This window comes from Myotis yumanensis, unplaced genomic scaffold, assembly GCF_028538775.1.
Source record: "Myotis yumanensis isolate MYYU_CA2020_CCGP unplaced genomic scaffold, mMyoYum1.0.hap1 SCAF_14, whole genome shotgun sequence".
Taxonomy (NCBI): domain Eukaryota; kingdom Metazoa; phylum Chordata; class Mammalia; order Chiroptera; family Vespertilionidae; genus Myotis; species Myotis yumanensis.
In genome coordinates, this window is record NW_027223765.1 from 33,926,169 (window position 1) to 33,950,936 (window position 24,768).

The 24,768-nt window shown below is 43.8% G+C and overlaps 2 protein-coding genes across 5 annotated transcripts in view; one reads left to right on the plus strand and one right to left on the minus strand.

Annotated features, from left to right (window-relative positions):
* Positions 1 to 3,816: 3,816 nt before the first annotated feature.
* On the plus strand, positions 3,817 to 12,420 carry MKRN2OS (MKRN2 opposite strand). 2 transcript variants are annotated; one of them, XM_070433610.1, is made up of 4 exons: positions 3,817 to 4,064; positions 8,339 to 8,388; positions 9,672 to 9,834; positions 10,852 to 12,420. In XM_070433610.1, the coding sequence occupies exons 1-4, from the start codon at positions 3,847 to 3,849 to the stop codon at positions 11,090 to 11,092; spliced, it is 672 nt and encodes a 223-aa protein (XP_070289711.1). In that variant the 5' UTR covers positions 3,817 to 3,846; the 3' UTR covers positions 11,093 to 12,420. The 2 variants fall into 2 exon arrangements, with proteins under 2 accessions (XP_070289711.1, XP_070289712.1); XM_070433611.1 differs by lacking the exon at positions 8,339 to 8,388 and having other exon boundaries at positions 4,007 to 4,064.
* Positions 12,421 to 17,400: 4,980 nt separating this feature from the next.
* Positions 17,401 to 24,768, minus strand: part of TSEN2 (tRNA splicing endonuclease subunit 2) — a 43,922-nt gene continuing 36,554 nt past the window's right edge. The window contains exons 11-13 of one of the 3 annotated variants that reach the window (XR_011473705.1): positions 24,125 to 24,214; positions 20,418 to 20,553; positions 17,401 to 19,069 (exon numbers count right to left, since the gene is read on the minus strand). Coding sequence is in view for 2 of the 3 variants with exons in the window: in XM_070433609.1 (XP_070289710.1) it covers positions 20,494 to 20,553; positions 24,125 to 24,214 (150 nt within the window). In the remaining variant the exon portion in view is untranslated. Of the gene's footprint in view, positions 20,554 to 24,124; positions 24,215 to 24,768 lie in introns of all 3 variants that reach the window. The other 2 variants (XM_070433609.1, XM_070433608.1) reach the window with 2 other exon arrangements.

The following is a 24,768-nucleotide window of genomic DNA, read 5'->3' on the forward strand; positions in this document are numbered from 1 at the left end:
ATCGATGAGAGAGAAACATCGATCAGCTGCCTCCAGCACACCCCACTGCGGATGTGCCCGCAACCAAGGTACATGCCCTTGACCGGAATCGAACCTGGGACCCCTCAGTCCGCAGGCTGACGCTCTATCCACTGAGCCAAACCGGTCAGGGCCAGAAAGATAATTCTTGATATGTCCCTCTGGTTCTCTATATCCTGCAGATCCTGCTCTCCAATGAATCCTCTTGTCTCCATTTCTACTTTCATGGTTCTAGTCTAAGCAACCCACACTCCTCACCCGGGCCCATGCAATGGCCTCTTAACTGCTCTTCTGGCTTCTGCTCCTGCCCTCTTCTAGTCTGTTGTTACACAAAACCTTTTTTTTTTTTTTAAGTAAAAGGATCGTGTCATTAAACTCTTTTATCCATTTCAATGATTTCGTATTGCCTTTAAAAAAATTTTAAACATTGAAATATAACAGACAAAATACATATGCCCCATGAATTTTACATATGAATACACTGATGAAACCACCACCCAAAAAAAGAACATTATCAATACCCGGCTTCCTTATGCCCCTTCCCAATCAATAGCTCCCAAAGATAACTGTAATTCTCACCTCTATCATCACAAATTAGATTGTTCTTGACCTTGATATAAATGAAATAATTCAGTATGTACTCTTTGTTTTCTTTTGACCAACATTATACAGTTGAGACCTATATGTGTTGTAAGAACAACATATAGCTGTCAGTGTTGATCTATACATACTATAAGAAGAACATATAACTGTATGTAGTTCTTTTACTTTGCTTTTGTAAAAATATTGTCTTCCAATGAATGAGCACAGTATATACTTCCAATTAGAACTTTTGAAATTTCTCTCAAAAATTTAGGAACTACATTGGGAAATTTGTCGTTTTCAGTGTATAGGTCTTTGCCAACTTTTATTAGATCATTCCTAGGTATCTAGATGGGTTTTTGGATGCTATTTTAAATGATATTTTTTTTTAAATATATTTTTTTATTGATTTTTTACAGAGAGGAAGGGAGAGAGACAGAGAGTTAGAAACATCGATGAGAGAGAAACATTGATCAGCTGCCTCCTGCACATCTCCTACTGGGGATGTGCCCGCAACCAAGGTACATGCCCTTGACCGGAATCGAACCTGGGACCTTTCAGTCCTCAGGCCGACGCTCTATCCACTGAGCCAAACCAGTCTCGGCTAAATGATATTTTTAAAAATGTCCTAATTGTTGTTGCTTGTTCCATGCTATATTTATATATTTTCTTTTTTAAAAAATTTATGTATTGATCTTGGAAAGAGAGTGGAGAGAGAGAGAGAGAGAGAGAGAGAAATTTGTTGTTCCACTTATTTATGTATCCATTGGCTGATTCTTTTGTGCCCTGATCAGGATTAAACCCACAACCGTGATGTATCAGGACAATGCTTGAACCAACTGAGCTATCCTTTATTTCTTTTCCTTACTTACTGCTGAGAACCCTCAGTGTAACCTTAAATAAAAGTGGTAACAGTGGACAACCTTGTCTTGTTCCTGAATTCAGGGAAATTATTTAGTATTTCACCACTAATTAAAATGTTAGCTCTAGGGTTTTTGAAGCTATTTATTATCAAATTAAAGAAGTTTCTTTTTCTTTCAAGTTTCCTTAGAGTTTTTATCATGAACATGTCTTTTTAAAAAAATCAAATCCTTTCCCATCTATCGAGAAAGCCATATTGTTTTATTCTTTATTCTGTTACATTTTCTTCCTATAAATCACTCGATTCTCTTGGTTAATATTGTGTTTAGCATTTCTTTATCCTTGTTTATGAGAGGTAGTGGTCTGTAGTGTTCCTTCCTCAGAATGTCCATGTCAAGTTTTAGTATCTGAGCTATGCATGAGTTTGGAAGTCTTCCTTCTTTTCAATTCTCTGAAAAATGTCTGTGTAATGTAGGTATTCATGTTTTCTTAAATGTTCAGAATAATTTACCATGGGAGCCATCTCATCCTGCAGTTTACTTTAGCTTTGTTCATTTTCTGTATTGTACGTGTGATTTTTACTTCAGATTTCTGTTCTAATCTTTATTATCTTTCCTTTTCTATATGTTTAAGTTCAAATTGTTCTTTTTTTTTTTTAGCTTTTGGGGTATTTTTATTATTTGAAAATGATTTGATGCCATTAATATATTCTTATTCTATTTTTAAACTAGGTTTTGTGTAAATCCAATTGATTTATTTTTCTAAGAGTGGGAAGGAAAGTTATGCATCTATTTTATATACCCTCCCACCTTCTGAAATGCTTGAGAAACTATTTAAGGATCTTTAAGAATTAAAGATCCTCTTAAATCTTGACAGTCTGATTTTTAAAGTTTGTATTAAGAAATGGCTTCCTTCCCACTTTTGTGAAAGAACGTCTTCTGCGAAGGAAGCAGGCGTCATCTTGCATCCTGAGTTGTTGGATGAAGTAGCGGGAAGATTTGTTGATTGCCTTTTTCATGGACAGAAATGCAACTTTTCTTTCCTGACCCAGGACTTGGCATTGAATTTACTGTAGATATGACAAACAGTGTCATACAAAGCAAAGATATGAGAACTGTGTACTCCTTTGCTGGGGTCCAGCCCCAGCGGGTCCAGGGGTCCCCAAAGGTGTGGACGGAGTCGGCGAAGAATGAATGACATGGAAACTGGTTTCAGTTCATCAGCACAGCGAGGTTCTCCCTCCAGGATCTCCAGCGAAGTTCTGGTCAGGATCTCCAACCAAGTTCTGGTGCCATGTTCTCTCGCTAGGTTCTCCAGCCAGGTTCAGTCACCAGGTTCTTTAGCAAGGTTCTATCCAGGTTCTTTTGCCATGTTCTGTCTAGGTTCTCCAGTGAAGTTCTGTAGCCAGGTTCTGTCCAGGATCTTTTGCCATGTTCTCTGACTAGGTTCTGGTTAGGATCTGATGAGGAGCTGATGAGGAGCTGATGAGGAGCTGATGAGGATCTGATCAAATTGTTCTTGTTTTCTAGCTGCTTATTCTTTAAGTATTTAGAGCTATAATTTTCCCTCTCAGCCCCTTTTAGTTATATTTCACAAGTTTTAATGTCATTACAATTAGATTAGAAATATTTTCTAATTTCCATTGTTATTTATTCTTTGACCCATAAGTTATTTAGCAGTATGCTGCTTAATTTCTAAACTACTGGGAATTTTCTAGTTAGCCTTTTCTTATTGATTTCTTTTTCTTTCTAGTATAATCCCACTGTGGAATTGTCTGTTATCCTTTTAGTTTGGTTAACTAGGGTAACCTCTATCTTTATTTTTACTGTGCTGTTAATTTTTTTATGAGCAAGATTACTTCTACAATATAAAGCATCAAAGGAGAGTAACCTCAAAGTAAGGTTACTTATTCAAAACCAAAACGATATAAACTTTGCTAGAAACACAGAAACAAGTGAGGCTGCCTAATTCCGAGAGGCGCTTAGACTTATGACTAATTAAAGGACAGTGCTCGGGTGGAAACGTGAATCCAGCGCCGCAGGGCACGGGAACGCCGGAGCAAGCTGAGAAAGTTCTACAGAAACCTAGGGCTTTACAGGATGAGTGGGAGCTGGCTGCCAACGGTTGCAAAATGTATGAAGGCTGGAAAAACAGTCTGGTAAGCAGGCACAAATGGAAAGGAAAATGAAAGCTCTTTAGGACGCTAGTTTTAGGGACTGGCCTGGTTACTGTCCTGGTTAATTCTACCCGGTTTGGCTCTGAGGCCGTCAATCAGAATGACGTCATTGCTGATCAGGTTCCTCGCGCTGCGGGAATTTGCTACCTGTGCCATCAGGAAAAGGAAGTCTGGGGACACCGCCCCTGGCTGCCCAGGACGGGAGAGCCATGCAGTGCGCAGCGGCCGGAAAGCCTTTAATTAAGTTCAACCATTGCAGGAAACACATCTACAGCTTCAGTGTGCCGCGGTGCTGCCCCCTCTGCCGGCGGGATGTGGGCTCCAGGAAGCTGGAGGAAGCACCTGTTAGCATCTCCAATCCGTTCGCCAATGGGCATCAAGAAAAGTGTTCTTTCCTCCTCAGGCCAACTCAAGGGACGTTTCTTAGGTAACGTCAGTGTTTTTTAAGTGTTACATTGAATTGTGCAAACTTTCCTTCTGTGTTGTAGTCACTAAAACCTTCTTTTACAGTGTGAGTGAAGTGTGGTGGATAATTCTTTCCAGTTTTTTTTGGCATTTAATTCTAAAATGTAGGCCTATTTGTTTTATAGAAATAGACGGTGTGCATACTTTCCTGGAGCGAAAAGTGCAAGAATATATGAAGGTCAAACCTACTTATACAATTTTTTTTAATTTTATTTTTTTAAATTAAATCTTTGTTGTTCAGATTATTACGTTACTCTTTTTTCCCACCATAACTCCCCTCCACCCAGTTCCCATCCCATCCTCCGCCCTCACTCCCCACCCACTGTCCTCATCCATGGGTGCACGATTATTGTCTAATCTCTTCACTCACCCCCACACCCCTTCCCCCCGCCCCAAGAATAGTCAGTCCATTCCCATTCTATGTCCCTGATTCTATTACAATCACCAGTTCATACTGTTCATCAGATTATTTATTCACTTGATTTTTAGATTCACTTGTTGATAGATGTGTATTTGTTGTTCATAATTCGTATCTTTACCTTTTTCTTCTTCTTCCTCTTCTTAAAGGATACCTTTCAGCATTTCATATAATACTGGTTTGGTGGTGATGAACTCCTTTAGCTTTTCCTTATCTGTGAAGCTCTTTATCTGACCTTCACTTCTGAATGATAGCTTTGCTGGATAAAGTAGTCTTGGTTGTAGGTTCTTGGTATTCATCATTTTGAATATTTCTTGTCACTCCCTTCTGGCCTGCAAAGTTTCTGTTGAGAAATCAGCTGACAGTCGTATGGGTATTCCCTTGTAGGTAACTGAGTTTCTTTCTCTTGCTGCTTTTAGGATTCTCTCTTTGTCTTTTGCTCTTGGCATTTTAATTATGATGTGTCTTGGTGTGGTCCTCTTTGGATTCCTTTTGTTTGGGGTTCTCTGTGCTTCCTGGACTTGGAAGTCTATTCCTTTCACCAGGTGGGGGAAGTTTTCTGTCATTATTTCTTCAAATAGGTTTTCAATATCTTGCTCTCTCTCATCTTCTGGCATCCCTATAATTCGGATGTTGGTACGCTTGAAGCTGTCCCAGAGGCTCCTTACACTATCTTCATATTTTCGGATTCTTTTTTCATTTTGCTTTTCCGGTTGGGTGCTTTTTGCTTCTTCGTATTTCAAATCTTTGACTTGATCCTTGCGCTCCTCTGGTCTGCTGTTGGGAGTCTGTATAATATTCTTTATTTCAGTCAGTGTATGCTTAATTTCTAGTTGGTCCTTTATCACAACATCGAGGGTCTCATTAGATTTCTTGAGGATCTCACTACATTTATCGGCGGTCTCACCAGTCTTTTCGAGGGCCTTACTCAATTTATCGGCAGCTTCTAAACAGTTCTTGAAAGACCTTAAAAGTGTGGTTTTGAACTCTATATCCAACAGTTTGCTTTCCTCCAATTCTGTCGTTTGTGTCCTGTTTCTTTGTCTCGGCATTTTTTATGCTTCGCTGTGTCGATAGAGTGCCTTTCTGTGCTAAGTGTCCCAATTACCTGAGGTAGACACTCTTGGTGCACCCCCTTGTGGGCTTTGTGCACAGTCTTGTTGTGGTTAAGCCTTGATTGTTGTAGTTATCACTGTGAGGAATTGACCACCAGGCCAATTGGCTGTGAGAATCAGCTGTGTCTGCGGTGGGAGAACTTCTGTGCTGGAGACACCCCTCTGGGGCTAGACTTGCTTCAATGGGGCTTTGGTGCTCACTGAGTCTGCCCCCTGAGTGTGTCTTTTATGGTTCCATGGAGCTGCAAGCTGGATGGTCCCACTCTGACCTCTGGGCTTCCTGGCTCCTGGATCTCTAGGGAGGTGCTAATCTAGCCTTTGCCTGAGGCTATCCAGCAAAAGCCTCCCTGCAGGGCTTGGGCGGGGCGGGTCCCACGGGATCACCAGGGCGGGGTTAGCAATTATGGCTGCTCTCAGTCTTGCCCTCAGAGGCTCTGCTTCTCAGTGTCCCAGTAATCACTGCAAGCCCCACGGAGAGAAAGCTGCCCTAGGGTTCTGAGCAATGCCAGACAGTTCCGATTCTCCTGTATGAGTGTGGGTCCTTAGAGACTCACCCGGAACTGGAGCTCAGAGCCTGAGACTCCCTCCTGATTGAAAACGACAACCACGCCCTCAGCCTCCAGCCCACTCCGCATGCACTCCGAACCTTAGTATTTTACTTCAGCACTGTGCCTCCTCTGAGCCTCGGTATGCTTTTCTCTTTCCTCCTAGTTGTAGAACTTCCACTCAGCCAGCTTTCCTGTGGTTCTGGATGATGTCCGTTCCGTCTTTTAGTTGTATTTTTGAAGTGGTTGTTCGAGGCAGCAAACTCCCGTGTTTACCTATGCCGCCATCTTGGTTTCTCTACTTATACAATTTTAAGAGAGAAAAATCCATAGCCTGGAGACTTACTTCGCCATAGATTTTGAGCTAAGAGGCTAATTTGAAAAAATGACCCAGCAGCCAAGCTTACCAAAATACCTTTATTGTGAGTTAGTTTGTAATCTCTCTGACAAGCAGGGTCAATGTACGGAGCCTGAAGACTCTTTTGCATGGAGGTGAATTAAAGTGAAGAGTGGAGCTGGTTTATTTCTATTGCAGACACCACCTGACTTTCAGATTTCAGAAATCAAAAGAAAGGATTGTGCCTCCTGAGAGTCCTTGTGGAGTTTACAAATGGACAAGCCTGGTTGCAAGAGAGCAGGGATGCTACTGAATGATGGCACATGCTTTAGGAAGCGTGTCCATGTGCATCATCATGATCTAATGCTCCCAACTCTCTCATGCCCTCAGGAGTTCTTGGGATGAGAACATCAGAGTTGACTATTCACTTCCCTGCTAACTACCGTATGTCACTAGCCCTTCACTTCAAAATATGACAAACACCTGACTGTACAGGCTCATAGATGACACCCAATAAACATGTGTTGTAAGACTGAGAAATAACTGAAGGAAAGAAGGGAACGAGGGAGGACATGCTAGGATTTAGGCAGGAAACCAAGGGCAGTGATGTGCTCAGGGTATGAGCTTGGGGTAGAAAATTCGGTGGGTGTTGCGCTGTCACCAGCCACCCAAGACTATTCCTGTTTTTCTCAGCTTCATTTTCATTTCATTTCTTTTTTAAAATATTTTTATTGATTTCAGAGAGGAAGGGAGAGGGAGAGATAGAAACATCAGTGATGAGAAAGAATCATTGATTGGCTGCCTCCTACACATCCTGCACTGGGGATTGAGCCTGCAACCAGGGCATGTGCCTGACCAGGATTTGAACCGTGGCCTCCTGGTTCATATGTAAACGCTCAACAACCGAGCCACACCTCATTTTCAACCTCTGGAAGCCCCAGGGTCTCAAAAAAACTCAAAGTGGCTCCAACAACATGACCTGGAGGAGACTGCTCTAAAGAGATGGGGCAGTCATGTGTGTCCTTGGTCATTTTAAAACCTGCAACTGCTTGCTTTAATGAGGAACCAAATATTCAGACCTGTGGTCTGATAAAGGAGCTTTATTGTTTAAAAATAACCTGTGTGGCAGGCACTCAATAGTTATTTTATTCTTACAACCAGCTTACTAGGAGGCTTATGATATTCCCCGTTTATAGTGAAGGAAATGGATTAGAGAGAGTAAATGACTTGCCCAATGTCCCAGAGCTAGTAAGTGATGGCCTGGGTCTGTATACGAAGGTTTAATTATACGGACTTATACATCCATTGTCCAGTCTCAGGTAAATAATAATTCCAGGAAACAAGGGCTGTCCAAGAGAAGTGGGTGTGGCCACAGGCTACAAGACCAAAATGGGCCATATCAGTTTGGGAGGCAGAATCCACTGAGGTATCAGGAGCCTCTCACCCATGTTTGCCTGAGGAACGGGCTGTCACCTCACAGAAAAAGGAGGAGAGCATAAGGTGCTCCTTCAACAGTTCACCTCTGGGTGGACTCCTCTGCCAGGTGTAATGCTGACTTTTTGCTCTAGCAGGACTGGCCTTCTAGCACACTCATGTTTAGCATTGGGGGGCAGGGCAACAAAACACATAGGGGCAGGGGGAAATTTTAGATCTCAAATGTAGAAGTGGCCTAACCAGCTTTGAAACAGGGCTTTTACTAACCTGGACACTGTTGGCAATCTGGCACCAGGCAAGAGAGGAGGCCTATCACTCCCCCAGTCTAAGTACCAACTCTTTGTGCCAGACATTTGAAAATGAGGAAAAAATATTTGTTTCTTTCAGAGACTATGATGGAAGGTCTGATCTTCATGTTGGAATAACTAACACAAATGGTGAGTGCATTTTCATATTTTTTTAAAGCTTAAAAAGTCCCCAAAGTATCCAGACGAGAGTGGCATTTCTAAAGAAAAGTGATCGTGCAACATTTAACTAGTAATTCCTCTGGTCCCTGGGTTCTCTTGCTGGACCATGAGGTGAGTGATGCTACTATCTCCCCAAATGAGAAATACTTGACTGTACAGCAAAGTATTACTAATAATACTAAATATTTGAAAAAAGGTCATTAATGTTTTCTCAGCCAAGAGTGACAGAAACCTTTTAGTTTTTTGTTGGTGTTTAAACAAGGAAAAATCAGAATTCTGGAGAGATTGAGTTGCCCAAGACCTCATCGGGTGTGGGAACCAGAATCTGGACCCAGGCCCTCTGCTCTCCAATCCTGTACTCACTCAGCCCGCTGCTGCTGGGTCTTCACACTCCACGGTCTCCAGGAATTAGGCAGAAACCTCTGGATAAGTCAGGGGATATAACACCTGAGCAGGTGGGGGAGCCTGCAGCAGTTTTCTGTAAAAAAACAAAAACAAAAACAAAAAAAATAGCAGCAGCATGTTTAAATAAAACAGTCCTTTTGGCCAGATTTAGCTCTGAGGGCACAGAATCTGCAACCCCTGAACCCAGAACATCCTTGTCTGCAGGAAAAGGGCCTGGTGAGCCACTTGTAGGAGTTGCAGGCCTGGGAATGGAGAGCAAGCCAGCCAGGTGAGCCAATGTCCACCTCCTTGAGGCAGGAGAAACTGATACTGTGAACAGAAACCTAGGACTGGGTTTTTGAACTCAGAGTTACCCAGGTGAACAGTAAACTTTATCACCAGTCTGACCACTAGAAATTTATTGCTGATTGAAGGAAAGCCAGGCCCATTTGTAAACAGAGAACTTCAACAAAAATATTTGGAGATGATTATCTGGGTGCCTATGATTGTCTCTGTTTCCTGGGGGTGACTCCAGAGGGCTGAAGAGCAGGTGGAGCAAGAACTGGGTTTCCCTGAAGGACTGCTTTGCAGAAAGCAGGGGAGGCAGGGGCACCGTAGCCTCTCCTTAACTCCAGGCAAGACCTTCTCTAAATCTCCGAGGCGAGTGGCTGCCTCCTGAACTTGATGATCCTGGAGGAAGGAGGTCCCAGAGCCTCTCGGGGCCCATTGCTAATTGGCAGGAATCAGAAAGTGCAACCTGGGCTTCCGATACGTCAGGTTACTGTGGGGCTGCTGTCATTTTCTGACAGCACCCTTTCACAGAGGTGCACGTCCCTCAGGCTTCTGCATGACCCTGGCTTTGGTTGCAGGAGTCGTCTATAATTACACTATGCACGGTGTCCAGCGAGATGAAGCAGGCTGGGAGCAGAGTGTAAGTGTCCCATTATTGCAGCCTGGCATGTTTGGACTGATGGACCAGTGGGACAAGTACCTGGAAGACTTCTCCACCACGGGGGCCTGGCTGCCTCACAGGTATGGAGCTGCTGAGACCACCTGCTCCCTGGCCCGCATTTGCCACACAAATGTGATCAACTCACAAAGGACACTGAGCGGCGTTTAGTAGTAGCACCTGTAACAGAATTTAAGCAGGGGTTTCTTCAGAGGTGAGCCAGCGTATATTACATATAATAAAAGGGAAATATGCAAATTGACCCTAACATTAAACAACCGGGAATGACCAGTCAGTATAACATGCACTGACCACCAGGGGGCAGATGCTCAATGCAGGAGCTGCCCCCTGGTGGTCAGTGCAGTTCCACAGGGGGAGCTCCGCTCAGCCACAAACCCTGCTGACAGCTGCAAGCCCAGTGGTGGTGGCAGGAGGCTCCTGGACTTCGAGAGGGCGCAGGCCAGGCTGAGGGACCCCCCCACCCCCCAAGTACACAAATTTTCGTACACTGGACCTCTAGTAATACATAATAGAATCAGAGCATTTTAAGAGTTGAAAGGACCAGAACTTAGAACTCTCATTATTTGAATAGGTATTTTTACATTCTTAACACTCAATAGTAGTATGTACAGCAAAAGCTGTGATATTACGTTCCATAAAACAAAAAATTTAAATGATATTCAAAATTTATAAATATTTTAAGGTTCTATTTTTTGGTTTTAGCAATTTTGAAATTAATTTCTCAATTCCTTGCTCCCTTAACACTTTGGATATATAGCATACTTGTCCATTTAAATTGTTTTCAGGCTACCCTTGAAATGTAGGCTATCCTAAAATTTAAGAAATGAAATTCTGCTTCTAGAATCTAGAATTTCAGTGAAATTAAGTTCCCCAAGGTGGGGTTAATGTGCACCTTCACTCACCACTTTGAACATTCAGTTAAGTCTCTTCTGTACTTAAGCTGCAATCTGCACTAGCCCAAGAGGCCAAGCGTCCCTGCCCAGGCTGGGGCCCAGCTCGCTGAGCCCGATTTCAGTTATGGAAGGCCCTGAGCAGCTTTCAAAGCTAAGCCTTCTCTTCTCCACGTCCTTGTTTTGAAGGTACGAAGAAGAACACCACAACTGCTACAGTTACACCCTCACATTCATTAACTGCGTTCTGGCCACAGAAGGCAAGGAGCAACTGGACAAGAATGAGTTCACGGAGAAATTTGTGGTCCCCAGGACCAGGAAGGCTTCCAAGTACATCACGCTGTACCGGGCGGTAGAGGAGCATGGCTTCTACGTGATCGACCACCCGGATCAAGAGCCAAGTCCTCCTCCGGGGAGTGGTCTGTGCTGAGTGCGCTGTGTAAACGCAGAAGGGACAGGATATTTGGGGGTGACTACTTTTAATAGATCATAGAGCTTTCTAAATACAGTAACCTGTGGTTAATTAAAAAAAAAAAAGTTATAGGGCTTCCCTCTAAGCATACTTCAGTTTACTGCAGTATAAGAATTTACAAAATTAATAAAAATTGCCCTGGGTTTTCAAAATTCTTTTCATAGAATTTGTTTTCAAACTGAGAATTCATGTTAAAGCATAAAGTGGCAGCATATTTTATTCCCAGAACAATGAAAACTCTTCCTAGAAATTAATGAGAGCTGAATAAATTCACCTTTCCATGTGAACCCAGAAGGCGGGGGCATTTGTAAGGTGAGCAAGACATCTACAATTTATGAAATGATGAGTATTTTCACCTCAATGTTTTTCTTTGAAATGCATAGTGTTACTTCTTGATGGTCAACAATAGGGAAAAAAAGGAAAAAAAAAGAAAAGGCCTCAGAATCTAAGTTAGGCAATGGGCACCCCTGAATTAGCCTTTCTAATCCACACGCACAAACTGGACTGGCAATTCCTCAGAAGCCGAACACCAGTCAGCTTCCTTCTCATTTTGCCTGACCTGACAGGAGGCCAGCGGCTGGGTTTACTACATACAGCACCTTCTCTTCCCACTTTAAGTGCCACTTCAGAAAGGACTTAGTGAAGGGATGTCTTGTTTTTCTAATGCTCAGAAGACGAAAGGGGAAAGCTGGGATAAAGAACTAAAAAGAAACGAGGTGATTTTAACAAGCTTGTTAGAATTTGTATTCCCAAATAATCATGACACTTTACATAGCCAATCAGCAAAACATTTCAGAATTCCTCTTTGGAACCTGCTGCCAGAAACCACGTTGTTTTTGGCCAAATGTGATCAACTCCACCACATCATCTTCTCCAGCCCTGGGCACCAAGTGATGTCTCGCTTCTGAAAACCAAACCCATCCTCAAGGTACTCAACTTCAAAGCACCAACCCACCTTCAATGTACCCACCATCACAGTACCAATAATTACTTAGTAATATAGATATTCAGGAAACTTGCTACTGATCCTTAAAGCCTGCTTCCAAAGAGGTGTCTGGTCAACGTTTCAGCAGTGGCAACTTCAGTGGGAAAAAACGCAGGCACACCAATGTTTGTACGTGTAAGTGCTGGTACTTTACTACACTTGATCTTAGCCAAAAGGCCGAGAAGCAGTAAGTTCTGGTACTTTAGAGAAAAACAAAACTTCCCACCCAGAGCATGACACCATTTTATTTTTTAAAAATATGTATTTTTATTGATTTCAGAGAGAAGGGAGAGATAGATAGTGCCGGAAGCCGGTCCATCCTTGCTGCTTGACACAGTCGCTGCAGGAAAGAAACATCTGCACAGCATATGTTTCAATGGACCTGGCATATATAGCATACTGTTCTTAATATGTTTGCTCCCTTTAGCGCCATGTGTTTTAACCAAGGTCACCTCTCCGAGAAAGGTTGTTTCCCCAGGTGGGGATCTTTCCCTGAGGTTAGGGAGGGGATACAACCCCTTAATTAAGTGCCAGGCGGGTAGTTAAGCTACATAATCTTTACTCCCTGGAATGGAGATAAGAAACGCCCTAACCTTTGTAATAGAAATTGACAGGATTAAAATCAGCTGGTATAAATACGGATGTAACAAGACAATAAACATCAGATCCTCATCAGTTCCTAACCAGAACTCCGACCAGAACTTTGGCTGGAGATCCTGGCTATAGGTCCTGACTAGGCTGCTGATCCACTGAAGGCTGTCTTCGTGTCATTCCTTCTTCGCCGACTCTGTCCACACCTTTGGGGACCCCTGGACCCGCTGGGATTGGACCCCAGCAAGATAGGAACATCAATGATGAAAGAGAATCATTGATTATCTGCGACCTCCTGGTTCATAGGTCGATACTCAACCACTGAGCCAAGCCAGCTGGGCGAACATGATACCACTTTAAACAGAACAGCTATTCTGACTGCTATTCTGTGTTGTTCAAGAATTTGTAAAGATCTCAGTGGGTAGATATAAAAACGTGTTAAGTTTGGGGAATAGTATTCCAATTTGCCCTTGATCTTAACATGCTTAGTATTCCCCTTCTCTCGTCCCATTCTTTACCTGATTATTGGTAATCATGGCAGCTGCAGTTAACAAGTATTCATAAAGGTCTCCACACCAGAATAAACACTTCTCATTCTTCCCTTTCACTTAAGACCACCTGTGAAGTAGGCGCTAACATTTTGCTGGCATCATTTTAAAAGGGAAACGGAGGAAACAGTGGCAAAACCAGGGCTGAAAGACGTTTGACTGCAAAGTCCATGCACTTAACTCCTGGGCCACCTGGTGACCTGGTACCCAGGATGTGCAGCAACTGGGCCAGTAATTTTTGCATTCGCGAAGATAAAAGCGAAAATAAGGGTTTTGCTTTCATCAACATTCAAATTCGGAGAGGAAGTAAGTAACGTCATAAAAAGCAATTCAGATAAGATCAATATTAGGAATGCCAATTCATGCTACTGTCTTAGTGCTACATCCCTTTTCAAAGCTGCCACAGTCCCCATTCTCTACTTTAGAGGCTGCGTTCCCACCTGGAGGTGACTCTGGCAGTAGTCTGCCTGTTATTCTCTTCAGCAGGCTATAAAGTCCCTACTGGTAATGTCACAATACCACCCTCCAGTGTTTACCCCAATAAAGGAAATTAAGCATCTCAGAACACCAATAGATGGCAATGTTGCTCTGCTCTTAGAATGATAAACTGAGAATCTGATTGTTTCTTTATCATGCCTTGAGAAGGACGAGGAGACTCAGCGTTGGTACCAGCTCTGCTTCCCAGATGAAGTCTCAGAGTTCTCCCTGCCACCTCCCCAGACGCACTTCATCTCAGCACTTAGCACTGACCCACGCACACATGGTCTTCCCTCAATGCCTTTGCAGGGGTCCTCAAACTTTTTAAACAGGGGGCCAGTTCACTGTCCCTCAGACCGTTGGAGGGCCGGACTATAGTTTAAAAAAAAACTATGAACAAATTCCTATGCACACTGCACATATCTTATGTTGAAGTAAAAAAACAAAACGGGAACAAATACAACATTTGTATTTGCATGTGGCCCGCGGGCCGTAGTTTGAGGACCCCTGGTATGGGATGACAGACCACTGGGCTCCTTTTCACAGAGAGGTCAGAGTTTGTCTCAGTGTTACTGATTTGATGACCCACACAAAGGTATTTTTCCAAAGCCTCTACAGGTGCATAAATTACTACTATAACCAAGAAAACCCAAATCAACATCACTTTAAAAAGCCCACAGAGGCCATATCTAGCTCCCTTAATTCAGGAAGTGCTTGCTACCTCACCTTCCCCCATCTTCAGAGCTGTCTTCACTTTACCTCAAACTATTTTTCTATCACCTCCTTCTCCGTTGTGTTACCTACCAGGGCATAAACTAGAGAAATGGTTATGGTAATGCTTACACTTTTGGTTTGTCTGAAAGGGAAAAAGGTATACCTACCATGTACTGGATCCTTTCATATGTCATCTCATTTAGTCTGCAGAACAAACTCAGGAGGTATTAGTCATCCTCATTTCACAGCTGAGGAAACCGAGACTCAGAGTGATTAGGCGATGTTTCCAAAGTGGCCACTGTTTTCCTAGGCTAGACTTAGAGTTTGGACCAAGTGTTCCCGATGCCACTGTTTCTACTCTATCAGAATGTACATTTAAGTTAGAAAGAAGATCTACCTTTGCAATATTGTTTCAGAATATGTAAACATCCCCCAAAATGGAAATGCTTAAAGCTCTCCACTTAAAAGAACTTAGATTGTATTGATTTGAAATAAAAAAATATTACCTCTTAGTTTAACCATTTCAAAAATGTGTTTTTTCATAACATGTATTTTTAAGTGAGGCATCCCTATATTTCACAAAATGGTAACAAGACTTAAAATGTTTTCAGCGTATATATAAAAAGCAAAGATTTAAGCTAAATTGATGGGTTTAAATCTCTCTCAATTTTAGAAATGGGCATCAGAGTTTTAAATAAGTTAACATTCATGGGATAATTACTTGAGTCTGTAATCAGATTTCTACAAATTCAATTTGGTTGGTAAAATCATAAATGGTAGGTGGGTGGTAGGGAGAGGCATTTCATTTCTTTTTACCCTAAGTACTCCCCCACGAGGGAAAAGTTAAAAACCACATTCAAGCAAATGATAACATTTTTTTTTAAAAAAAAGAATGAAAATGCTTTAACAATAAAGGCAAAATAATTAGGAATTATTTTGTCAAAATAATTATGAAAAAAATAAAAACTAATCAGCAACTAACAAGGAATTCTCAGACTCCTATACTAGGCTCAGAATCACGGGGAAATCTAACCAACTGCAGCCTGGTAAGCCTGCCTGAAACTGTGTCCCATTCATGTAAGTTTAATCCCTACCAAGCATTACGTTTGAACCAATTGCTTTACAGAAGTGAAATTCTTTAGGGAGAACTCAGGGCAGTAAAGGCACAGATGTCACCATTTCCCCTCACAGTTTGGGGATGAGGGCAGAAAACGTTAGCCTCTAAAATTGAAGCTCAGAGAATCAACATACAATAATCAACTGCACAAGTAACTGCCTGAATAGAGGACACAATGACTCATCCCCTATCATGAATCGTCACAGCTGCAAAAGACTAAAAGTACATTATTACCTGGGCACTGTGCTAATAAGCACCTTGTAAGGACCAACCCACACAATCCTCCCGTAATCCTCTGGGGTTGACAACGTTAATATTTCTTATTGAGGTGAGATTCATATTACACTAATAACTGATTATAAAGCAAAAGATTCAGTGGTATTTAGTACAATGTGCAACCCCTTCTATTGAGTTCCAAGTCATTTCATCACCTGAAAGGTGATTCTGTACCGTAAGCTCCTCAGCCCTCTCCCCCCACGGCCCCTGGTCACCACCAATGTGTTCTCTCTCATGGGATTTACCTGTGTGGGGTATATAGTGGGAATCTAACAATATGTAGTGTTTTGTCTGGCTTCTATCACTTGGCATGTTTTCGGGATTCATCGCCGTTGTAGCATGTCAATACTTTTTTTGGAGTGGCTGAATAGCAGTCCATTGTATGTGTACGTTGATAACACTAACTTCATCTGATAGATGAGGAAAACTGAGGTTAAGATTGTAGGGCCAGTAAGTGGATGAGTTGGGATGCAAACCTGCGTCTGACTTCAGACCAAGGAGCTCATCTTAGCCATCCTGTCCTCCACCCAAGGCCAATCAGAGAGACTAAGGGATTGCTGAAACTTAATACCAAAACCAGAGCCTTAACAAATAGTTCAAAAATCCTGAAAACTGTAAGCTATGGACTCTAACTTGAGGAGGTGGTGCCTTAGAGGCAGGGTAGGTCTGGGTTCAAGAACCACATACGGGTGCCCCATAGAAGCTCATAAGGGGCAAGTAAGTTGCCCAAGGTCACATAACCACCGAGAGGCAGAGCTGAGGTTGAAGCGGGTCCTTTCTAGGAGGCTCATTTCACTGCCTCACTTTCAATAAAATCATCTCCAGGGAAACTAATTAAAAGTCAGGAACCACGTACAGCTCCCACCTTGGACCCACAGATGGTTCTCACAGAATCTGTGAACCCCCTGAAGATGTATGCAGATTGACATGCATGAGCAGGTCCCTGGTGAGCGGGATCTCAGGTTGCACCCCAACCTTTGAGGTGCACTCAGGGGGGTCCTTCAGCCCAGCCTGTGCCCTCTTGCAGTCTGGGACCCCTTGGGGGATGACCACCTGCTGGCTTAGGCCCGCTCCCCGGGGGACTGGGCCTAAGCTGGCAGTCAGACATCCCTCTGGCAGCCCAGGAGCCCTCAGAGGATGCCCACTTGCCAGCGGGGAGCAGGCCTAAGCTGCAGTTGGACATCCTTAGCGCTGGTGAGGAGGGTGGAGAGGCTCCTACCACCACCGCTGTACTGGCAGCCGTCAGCCTGGCTTGTGACTGAGCAGAGCTCCCCCTGTGGGAGCGCACTGACCATCAGGGGGCAGCTCCTGCATTGAGTGTCTGCCCCCTGGTGGTCAGTGTGTGTCATAGTGACCAGTCATTCCCAGTTGTTCTGTTAGGGTCAATTTGCATATTACCCTTTTATTATATAAGATAGAGACCTTGTGCATGGGTGGGGGCTGGCTGGTTTGCCCTGAAGGGTGTCCCGGATCAGGGTGGGGGTCCCGCTGGGGTGCCTGGCCAGCCTGGGTGAGTGGCTAATGGCTGTTTGCAGGCTGGCCACAGGCCCCAGCCACCCAAGCTCCCAGTGGAGGCTGGCTGGAAGCAGGTATCTGGGATTTATTTTTCTTCTATAATTGAAACTTTGTTGCCTTCAGCGGAGGCCAGAGCCTGCCAAGGCAGGCAGGAAGCTTGGCTTCCTCCATTGCCGGGGCAACCAAGCCTCCTGCTTGATCCAGCTCTGTGGCTGCTGGCCGCCATCTTGGTTGGGTTAATTTGCATATAGCCACTGATTGGCTGGTGGGCATGGCTTGGGGGCATAGCAAAGGTACAGTCAATTTGCAAGTTTCTCTTTTATTAGATTAGATACTAGAGGCCCGATGCACAAAGATTTGTGCAAGAATAGGCCTTCCTTCCCCTGGCTGCTGGCACCGCCTTCGCTCCGGCCTGGAGCCGCCTCCTTCCACCTCTCGCCTTCTCGTCAATTTGTATATTCCCTCCTTATTGGCTGTGGGTGCCTCCATCTTTATCACAAAGTGACGGTTAATTTGCATAGTACTCTTTTATTAGATAGGGTAATCTTGACCAAGCAGGTGTCCACTTTTTTGTATGATTTTTGGCACTAGGTTGACAAAATACAACTTGTGAAAAACGTTGATTGCACAAAGTTTCGCAGTGTTCTTGACTGTGGTGAGCTATTTTCAGTGGAAGTCAGTGCAGTTGGTCAGCCTGATGCCACCAACATACATGCTGGCACAATGAGTGGCTTTGAATACCTCAGAATAGGAAAGTGATGGAAGAGAAAGAGGATTTGGTGAAGAATTTCAGTTTTGAGGAGTGTGGGTGAAGCAACTTCTGCTCTCAGTGAGGCTGTGGCATCTCTCCCGGTGAACTGCAGAATCTCCTGAAGGTGGTTTTATTGCAGTCAATTTCCAATCTTGAGGAACTTGAGCTTTTTTTGAAAACAAATGCCATCTGGTACATTTATTTCAGAAGGTAAGAAGAAAGTGCTAGGACTTAATACTTCCAAAGAAAAGCTAATACTGCTTTTATTTATTTTTATTTATTTGTTGTTGTTAATCCCCACCTGAGGATATTTTTTAAAAGTGATTTTTAGAGAGTGGAGGGGAGAGAGGCGGAGGAGAGAAACACTGATGTGAGAGATACACAGTGATAGGTTGCCTCCCACAAGCACCCCGACCTGGGGGTGGGGGCAGGGATCGAGCCTGCAACCAAGGTACATGCTCTTGACCAGGAATCAAACCTGAGACCCTTCAGTCTGTGGGCTGCTGCTCTAACCAGTGAGCTAAACTGGCCAGGGCTAGCTAATACTTTTACCTGGAAATTGTGAGGGTGATTTAAACTAAAATCTTTGCTGGTGTACCATTCCAGAACCCCCAGGGCCCTCAGGTAATGCTGAGGAGTGCATGGCCTGCTACTTCATGTTCAAATCTATATACCATATAAAGAAGGAAAATGCTCCACACAGGCTTCTTTGATTAAGGATGATGCTTTGGACATTCTTCTGGAGCGTTCTGTTACAAATATCTGTGCAGTCTTTTGGCTTCTCTACATTCTTATTGTAGCCTTTATACCGAGGAGTCGCCACAACCTTCAATGCACATCAGCTGATGACAAAGTATCTGAGGTGGAGTGTTGACAGGAGACTGTACTTTGATGAAGGATTCATGGAAGAGTTTACCATAAAGGCATCTGCTGCACTGATTAGACTTGGAAAGAAGTGTCACTACAAATGATAAATAAAATAGGGAAGAGATGCCTCCTGAAATTTTCTGCCAGCATTAAAGGTTTTGAGGAAGTGACTATTCAAAGCAAAGTCTTTCATTTTGCTAAAGAGCCTGGAGTAAGCAAAGTGAACAGTAAAAATGTTGAAGAATTACTAGCTCACTAATAAAGAGCAAAGAACTTACTAAGAAGCTCTTTCAAATTGATGGTCGTTATTGGTCTGAGGCAGGGGAGCTCCATTATCGAATGCCAAACCTTTAAAACACAACTACAGGCAGAATCTTAGGCCGTCAGGATCTCTAAGATAAGGCATCGAGGGAATGCAAACAAGTGTTCATTTTGTGTTTTTTTTGTTTTTGTTTTTTGTTTCAGCTTCCAAAGATGGTTCTTGACCATCTACTTCTGGAGTATGTAATGCCAAGGAGGGACTGTCCGCCAGTGTCTCAAATTTGGACAGTGGATAAGTCTCAGACCATTGCTCCATCACTCCTACACTGGCTCCCTCTTGCTCAGTCTCCCCACCCCCATGCCCTCTGTCCACTTCCCTCCTCTTGCCTCCAAATGCCACTCCTCAGGCAACTCTTCACTGGGATCTAACCAATTAAAAAAAGGCTTTGTTTACTGTGTTTACTAAATGTCAATTGCACTCATTATGTATCTTCCTTCACACATTATTTCACCACCTATTTTTATTTCAAAGAAATTAACTGAAGCAAGGTGCAGTTTTTATCGAATACTGCATAATATTGTGTATGCTACACAAATATGCCTACCAATTAGCTCACTGACAAATAATTAGGTAATTGATGTTTTAAATGCTTTCTATGATACAAAAATCCTTGCTAAATACTAAATGGACTGTTATGTGCTTCAGTAATTGGTTGAAGTTCTTGGATAAGCAGAGACATGTAATTTTTTCCATTTAAAGTAATGGAACATGGTGTCCTGCAACCCCCAGATCTGCTTTCCAGCACTCTCTCGGGAACAGATTGGATGTGGGTAACGAGATGCCTGTGCATGAAGTGCTGCTTTGGGAGCTGTCGAGTGCCACATACTGTAACTGTTAGTGTCTAGAGGTTAGAGTAAAACAGAGGTTCCCTGTTGCCGGACTCATCTATCCAAGCTCCTCACTGAACAGATGAGGATGCAGAGTGGGGCCTGCAGGCGAGGAGCTGGGGCCAGTCGCGGTCAGTGCCGACCGAGGACAGAAGCTGATGACCGGGCACAGGGCTCTCTTCTTCTCCCCTCTGTAATTTCCTTTTTAAAACACTAGTAGTTCTCTGGCTTGGGGAGCACCATGCCCTTTAAAACTTTCCAATTAATGGCCAATTACAATAAAAGTACTCTACCTCGCCCTGAGCTTGGCTTATTGTAGGAGACTCAATAAATATTTTTTGGCGAAATCAGAATTCTGAGGTCAAACTGTTAAAGTTCATCTTGGTCACTCCTCTCTCGTGAAGAAACCCAGCGGCTCAGAATCACTTCCTGTAACCAATCAAAACAAAAAAGACCAATAAATTTCAAAAACAGAAATGAAAGAACATGCTAGACATGTGACATCACAGCTACTTTTCACAGAAAGCTATTACATAATGAGGATATATGTTCCCATTTCTTGTAACTGGACATTTGGAGGAAAGTGAATGTAGCAATATAAACTTTACATGCAAGTGGTATCTACTGTAACTGTGAAAAGGGTTTTGGAAGCTAAACTTGCCTCAGCTGTGGGATTCTACTAGCACCTTCCAGGATTAGAAGTGCCAGTACAAAAGCTCCTATTTAACATCAGAACCAAGTCTACAATGGCGCTGATATATCCAGGTCAGCACTGAGAGGACAGAAATGGATCTGGACTGGCATTTTATGAAAACTTAACCTAGTGGGGATGGCAGGACAAACTGAAGGGATGAGACGCTGGGGTCCTCGAGCAGGTCTGTAGTGGGATGGGGCAGTGAGAGCAAGAGGAAGGGAGCAAGGTTAGAGAAAAACAATGAAGTGCTGGATGTGGAGGAGGGTCAGACAGGGTGAGAGATTGCCGGGAGCCAGTCCATCCTTGCTGCTTGACACAGTCGCTGCAGGGAAGAAACATCTGCACAGCATGTGTTTCAAGGGACCTGGCATATATAGCATACTGTTCTTTTTTTTTTTTTTTTTTTTAAATCTTTATTGTTCAGATTATTACATTTGTTCCTCTTTTTTCCCCCCATAACTCCCCTCCTTCCAGCTCCCACCCCACCCTCCACCCTCACTCCCCACCCACTGAGTTCATCCATAGTGCATGATTTTTGTCCAGTCTCTTCCCGAATCTCCCATTCCCCTTTCCCCCCCAAGAATAGTCAGTCCATTCCCTTTCTATGTCCCTGATTCATTATAGTCACCAGTTCATTCTGTACATCAGGTTATTTATTCACTTGATTCTTAGATTCATTTGTTGATAGATGCATATTTGTTGTTCATAATTTGTATCTTTACCTTTTTCTTCTTCCTCTTCTTAAAGGATACCTTTCAGCATTTCATATAATACTGGTTTGGCGGTGATGAACTCCTTTAGTTTTTCCTTATCTGTGAAGCTCTTTATCTGACCTTCAATTCTGAATGATAGCTTTGCTGGATAAAGTAATCTTGGTTGTAGGTTCTTGGTATTCAGCACTTTGAATATTTCTTGCCATTCCCTTCTGGCCTGCAAAGTTTCTGTTGAGAAATCAGCTGACAGTCGTATGGGTATTCCCTTGTAGGTAATTGAGCCTCTTTCTCTTGCTGCTTTTAAGATTTTCTCTTTGTCTTTTGCTCTTGGCATTTTAATGATGATGTGTCTTGGTGTGGTCCTCTTTGGATTCCTTTTGTTTGGGGTTCTCTTCGCTTCTTGGACCTGAAGTCCATTTCTTTCACTAGGTGGGGGAAGTTTTCTGCCATTATTTCTTGAAATAGGTTTTCAATATCTTGCTGTCTCTCATCTTCTGGGACTCCAATGACTCTGATATTAGTCCGCTTAAAGCTGTCCCAGAGGCTCCTTACACTATCTTCACACTTTCGGATTCTTTTTTCATTATGCTTTTCCAATTGGGTGTTTTTTGTCGAATCTTTGGTTTGATTCTTGCACTCCTCTGGTCTGCTATTGGGTATAATATTCTTTATTTCAGTCCGTGTATGCTTACTTTCTAATTTCTTTATCGTAGCATCGAGGGTCTCATTAGTTTTCGTGAGGCTCTGCACAAATTTATGGCAAGCCCTCAAAATTGCGATTCTTAGCTCCATATCCTCCATTTCTGTCATGTTTTTTTGTCTCCGCATCTTTTATGCTTTCTTGGTGTACCCCCTTGTGGTCTCTGTGCGCAGTCTTGTTCTAGCGAAGCCTTAATTGTTGTAGTTAACACTAGAGGGATTTGACCATCAGGCCGACTGGCTGTGGAAATCAGCTGTGGGAAAACTTCAGTCCTCAGGGGAGGTGCTAGTCCAGCCCTTGCCTGAGGCGGTCGGCAAATGGTTGTGCGCAGGGTTTGGGCGGGGCGGGCTCAACAGGGCGGGGGGAGGGAGCAGCTATGGCCGCTCTCAGTCCGTCCCCAGGGGCTCTGCCTCTCTGTCCCAGCAATCGCTGCAAACCTCGGAGGGGCCGTAGCCAGACAGTCCCGCTTCTCCCGTTTGAGTCTGGGTCCCTAGAGACTCGCCCGGATCTGTAGCCCAGAGTCTGAGATTCGCTCCTGATTGAAAACGACAATCGCGCCCTCAGCCGCCAGCCTGCTTTGCGCGCGCACCCTCACCACCGCACCGCCGTACCTTTAAATTTTCCACACTGCGCCTCCGCTGAGCGTCGGAATGCTGTTGTTTTTGCTTCTAGTTGAAGAGACTCTCCTCAGCCAGCCTTCCCGTGGTTCTGGTTGATGTCCGCTCCAACTTTTAGTTGTATTTTTGAAGTGGTTGTCCACGGCGGCAGTCTCCGGTGTTTTACCTATGCCGCCATCTTCGATTCTCTAGCATACTGTTCTTAATGTGTTTGCTCCCCTTAGCGCTATGTGTTTTGGCCAAGGTCACCTCTCCGAGAAAGATTGTTTCCCCAGGTGGGGATCTTTCCCTGAGGTTAGGGAGGGGATACAACCCCTTAATTAAGTGCCAGGCGGGTAGTTAAGCTACATAATCTTTACTCCCTGGAATGGAGATAAGAAACGCCCTAACCTTTGTAATAGAAATTGACAGGATTAAAATCGGCTGGTATAAATACGGATGTAACAAGACAATAAACATCAGATCCTCATCAGATCCTCATCAGCTCCTCATCAGCTCATCATCAGAACCTCATCAGATCCTAACCAGAACCTAGCCAGAGAACATGGCAAAAGATCCTGGACAGAACCTGGCTACAGAACTTCACTGGAGAACCTAGACAGAACATGGCAAAAGAACCTGGCAACCGAACCTGGCTGGAAAACCAGAACCTGACTACAGAACTTGGCTAAAGAACCTACACAGAACCTGGCTACAGAACCTGGCGGGAGACCCTGACAAGAGAACCCGACTATGCTGATCAACTGAACGCAGACCCCGTGCCATTCCTTCTTCGCCGACTCCGTCCACACCTTTGGGGATCCCTGGACCCGTTGGGGTTGGACCCCAGCAAGAGATGGAGATATTCAACACTGGATGACTGGACAATGAACTTGGCAGTCCTGGCAGAGAAAATCCTGCCAGGAAGACCAGGGGAGACTCAGCTCAACACAGAACCCCAGAAGCCAGATGAGAAGTTCAAGGAAGAAATGTCAACAGTGACACTCCTAGCCTCTGAGAATGCGACTGAGGAGAGGTCTGGCCTGGCCAGGGGGTCCCAGGCCATCCGGGACGGCAGTTTTAGCTGGTGGTGAGGACAGAAACCAGATCACATCGCAGATATGGAGACAGCAGGAATTAAGGGGGAGTGAGAGTGGGTTTAGCAGGGAAGGCCCGAGAAGACCTTCTTTCCAAGGCAAGATGGGCTCATTCGTTTTCGTGGGAGCACGTGATCCAGGGGACGCGATGCAATGGACAGAATCTTTGGGATGAACTGAATGACCTTTAAGTTACACACCTGAACTTTAATTCTCTTCATGCATTCTGGGGATTCCATTTCTTTGTCAGTCATGGTAGAGGGTTTAATCAGATAGCACAGCAGGAGTTCCTATTGAGAAATAAAAACAATCTCCATATCCCACAAAGTAATAATGAACCGCTGCTCTAAAGACCTGCCATTTAGATATTGTTGACATGTCAAGAGAATGCAAATAAAGTAAGTATATATATTGGTTATAAACATAAAATTTAATATGTTAAATGTTTGTTCAAAAAGTCTATACTGTTTTGCTAGAAACAGTATAGAGTCCATATTTCTATAGGACAAAACTACTTTTCCTAGGCTACAGCCTAAGCAACTTCCCTGGCATTGAAGACAGTTGTCACCTGGCCCCTCGGGACTTGCCAATCTCAGCTCTCACACTCCCAGCAGCAGTGGGACAGATGGGAGGGGGCCCACAATTTGTTTCAGTTAGCAAACTACTGAATCACAGAGAACACACAGAGCTTCCAGCCTTTATAGTCCTGGTGACTTCCTTCCTCTCTTGATGGCAGCAGGAAACAGAGCACAGCCCGGCAGCCAGCTGGCTCTCCGTTCGAATCCCACTTCTGCATTTGAGCTGCATGATCATAGGTTTCCCACTCAACATCTCTGACACTCTG

Coding starts and splice junctions, on each gene's coding strand:
- MKRN2OS (XM_070433610.1), top strand. CDS start 3,847: ATGCAGTGCGCAGCGGCCGGAAAGCCTTTAATTAAGTTCAACCATTGC. Junction 8,389..9,671: donor TGGAATAACTAACACAAATG/GTGAGTGCATTT, acceptor CTTTGGTTGCAG/GAGTCGTCTATAATTACACT. Junction 9,835..10,851: donor GGGGCCTGGCTGCCTCACAG/GTATGGAGCTGC, acceptor CTTGTTTTGAAG/GTACGAAGAAGAACACCACA.